This window comes from Nannobrachium achirus (genome assembly GCF_963921795.1).
Source record: "Nannobrachium achirus genome assembly, chromosome: 22".
Classification (NCBI taxonomy): Eukaryota; Metazoa; Chordata; class Actinopteri; order Myctophiformes; family Myctophidae; genus Nannobrachium; species Nannobrachium achirus.
Window position 1 is genome coordinate 21,558,379 of NC_137829.1, and position 2,729 is coordinate 21,561,107.

Genomic DNA, 2,729 nt, shown 5'->3' on the forward strand with positions numbered 1-2,729 from the left:
CTATGAATTAAAATGAGATAATAGATAACAGTTAAATTTCTGCTATCAGTTACTGTAGAATGAGAGAAAATAAATGTCAAATGCAGTACAGGTTAAATGTTCCTTTCAGTGCCATTAATCTTCAGGATGTAGATTCATCATAGTCACAGTGTATGATATTAAATGTAATTTAATTAAATGTGATTTAAATACATTTAGATGTAACCCTGACCATCATTTTGATTCAGGTGCTGAGGAGAACTGCTGGAGTGTGAATTACAACAAGACGAAGATCTGTGCCCTGGAAGGCACTACAGTGGAAATGTCCAGTTATTACTCATATCCCATTGGTTATGTAGTGAATGACGTAATCTGGTTCACTCAATTGAAGGACGGAGTTTACACAAATCTGTCTTCTAACGCAAAATATAATGGTCGTTTAGAGTACAATATGATGAACCAGAACCAACATGAACTGAAAATCAAAAATGTGGCAAAGTACGATTCGGCACAATACATGTTCAGATTTATAACAGATAAGCAAGACGGCAAATTGAATGGTATTCCTGGAGTGATACTAAACATGACTGGTAAGTAAGCAACCTATAATAAAAGAGTACTAACTTATGGACTTTAAAGTTAATTTCTCTCTATGTATCTACCTAGTGCAGACAAAACAGTTAGGCTAATTAAAAATAAGTATCTATAGACTTGTATCATGGTTCCATGATAAATAATGATCATACATTTACCCATCAGCTCTGACAGTGACAGTGACTCCTGCTACCATGGTAACAGAGGGACAGAGAGTGACACTGTCCTGTACAACCAGCTGTCCTCTGAGTGACTTCAATCCCATCTACATCTGGTACAAGAACAATCTGTTTCTACACCGCAGCCAACGCAACTATGTGACTCTAGACCCAGTGCTCAGTCAGCATGCAGGAAACTACTCCTGTGCTGTCAAAGACCGGGAGACTGTCAGAAGTCCAGGAAAGACTCTCAATGTCAGATGTGAGTATAAAAATATATTTTAATATAAATATTCGTTTATATTACTCGGGTCATATAGTATTATTTATAATATTTGCTGAGATTCTGGTGATAAGTCCAAATATTTTACTTTTAATTGGGAAAGAATATGCATACAAGCATGTATTTGTAGTGACTATTATGCCCACAAGGGATGTAGTGTTTTCTTTTTGCTATTAAGACTATTATTAAGGCAATATGTATGGTATACGCATGAATATATATCGTAGGTATGATGTCTCTGTTGCTGTTTTAAATATCAAGTTTCCTACAGTATTGTGCAAAATCTTGTCATAGACCGTCCAAAGACCCCCTTGGTGTCAGTGAGCCCCTCTGATGAAATAGAGGAGGGCACTTCAGTGACTCTGACCTGCAGCAGTGATGCCAACCCACCAGTGCACACATACTACTGGTACAAGAAGAGTTCAACGTCACCAGTGTCTTTTGAACAGAACTACGTCATCCAATACATAAGCCTTCAGGTCGGTGGAGAGTACTATTGTACAGCCACAAATGAACTAGGGGCTACAAACTCTACTATCCAACTCATCACTGTAACAAGTAAGAGTTTTACATTCATAATTAAATCAAACTAATCCTCTAACATAGGCCTAATTATAACAGTGGATATTCAGCTAATCAGTGACTCCATTATAATGGACAAAGTCAAACTAATAATTGACATCTGTATTTACCTATCATACCTGTCTCCTCTCCAAGGGAAACCAAAGGCAGCCAATGATGTGGGTGTAGTCATCAATGCCTTCCGTCTCTTCCTTGTCCTGCTACTCTCTCTTCTACTGCTCATCTACATGGGAATCAGGTAACATAACAACAACTGAAGGCCGTTATTTATCTCACAAGTCATGTACTTCCTGTCATTAGCCAGTAGCCACATTGTCATCTATGTCTATTAACTAATGGTTCAATGACTCAATCCAGCGTGAAGAAATGTCTGATGCCTGTGACGGAGCCTAGTGACCCTGTACAACCTGGACAGGTGAGGATTATCGAAAACTGTGCATGCGATTGCGCATGTGCATTTGCATGTGTATTTCTGAATGCGTGCGTGTGGGCGGTTGCGTGTGTGCATGTGTGCGTGTGTGCGTGTGTGTGTGTGTGTGTGTGTGTGTGTGTGTGTGTGTGTGAGAAGATACAATGTACTACAATGTTCCTTCCCACATCTGGTGGTTATACAATGTGTGAGTCCACATATTCTGAGGGGTGGGGAGTTAAAGAGACGAGGTGAAAGATCTACACAGGAAGACAGAATAGTTCCTCATCTTGTCTCTTATCTCCTATGTCCATCAGTCAGTGTCCGACACTGTGTATGAAAACGTCTCAGCCACGCCTGTGAGTCCTTCCTCTGCAGAGCAGACTCAAACCACACAGCCACGTGATGACGTTCACTGTGCTACCGTCCACTTCTCTCACACCAACGACCAGGAGGGACCCACTGCATTCATCCACATGTAGGGGTGCAACACTTAATCAGACTAATTGATATCATGGGATGAAAGTTATTGTTAGAAATAATCGATCTTAAAGGAAAAGATATAGGCTATATACAAATTCCAACATTTTCAGAAATATTCAAACTGCAAAAATAACAGATGCACAAGGTCACATGGCCTCATGATGCGACACGCTGTGAACTTGAAGATCTGCCATTTACTGGGAATTATGCTGTGCAGGCAACTTGATTGTGACGTGGAGTA

The 2,729-nt window shown here is 39.9% G+C and overlaps 1 protein-coding gene across 1 annotated transcript; it reads left to right on the forward strand.

Annotated features, from left to right (window-relative positions):
• Positions 1 to 377: 377 nt before the first annotated feature.
• On the forward strand, positions 378 to 2,487 carry LOC308307485 (B-cell receptor CD22-like; the record flags this gene model as incomplete). Its single annotated transcript, XM_080752750.1, has 6 exons — positions 378 to 569; positions 739 to 993; positions 1,309 to 1,572; positions 1,732 to 1,834; positions 1,954 to 2,011; positions 2,323 to 2,487. Exons 1-6 carry the CDS (start codon positions 431 to 433, stop codon positions 2,485 to 2,487), a joined length of 984 nt encoding a protein of 327 aa, XP_080608876.1. The 5' UTR covers positions 378 to 430.
• Between the last annotated feature and the right edge of the window lie 242 nt (positions 2,488 to 2,729).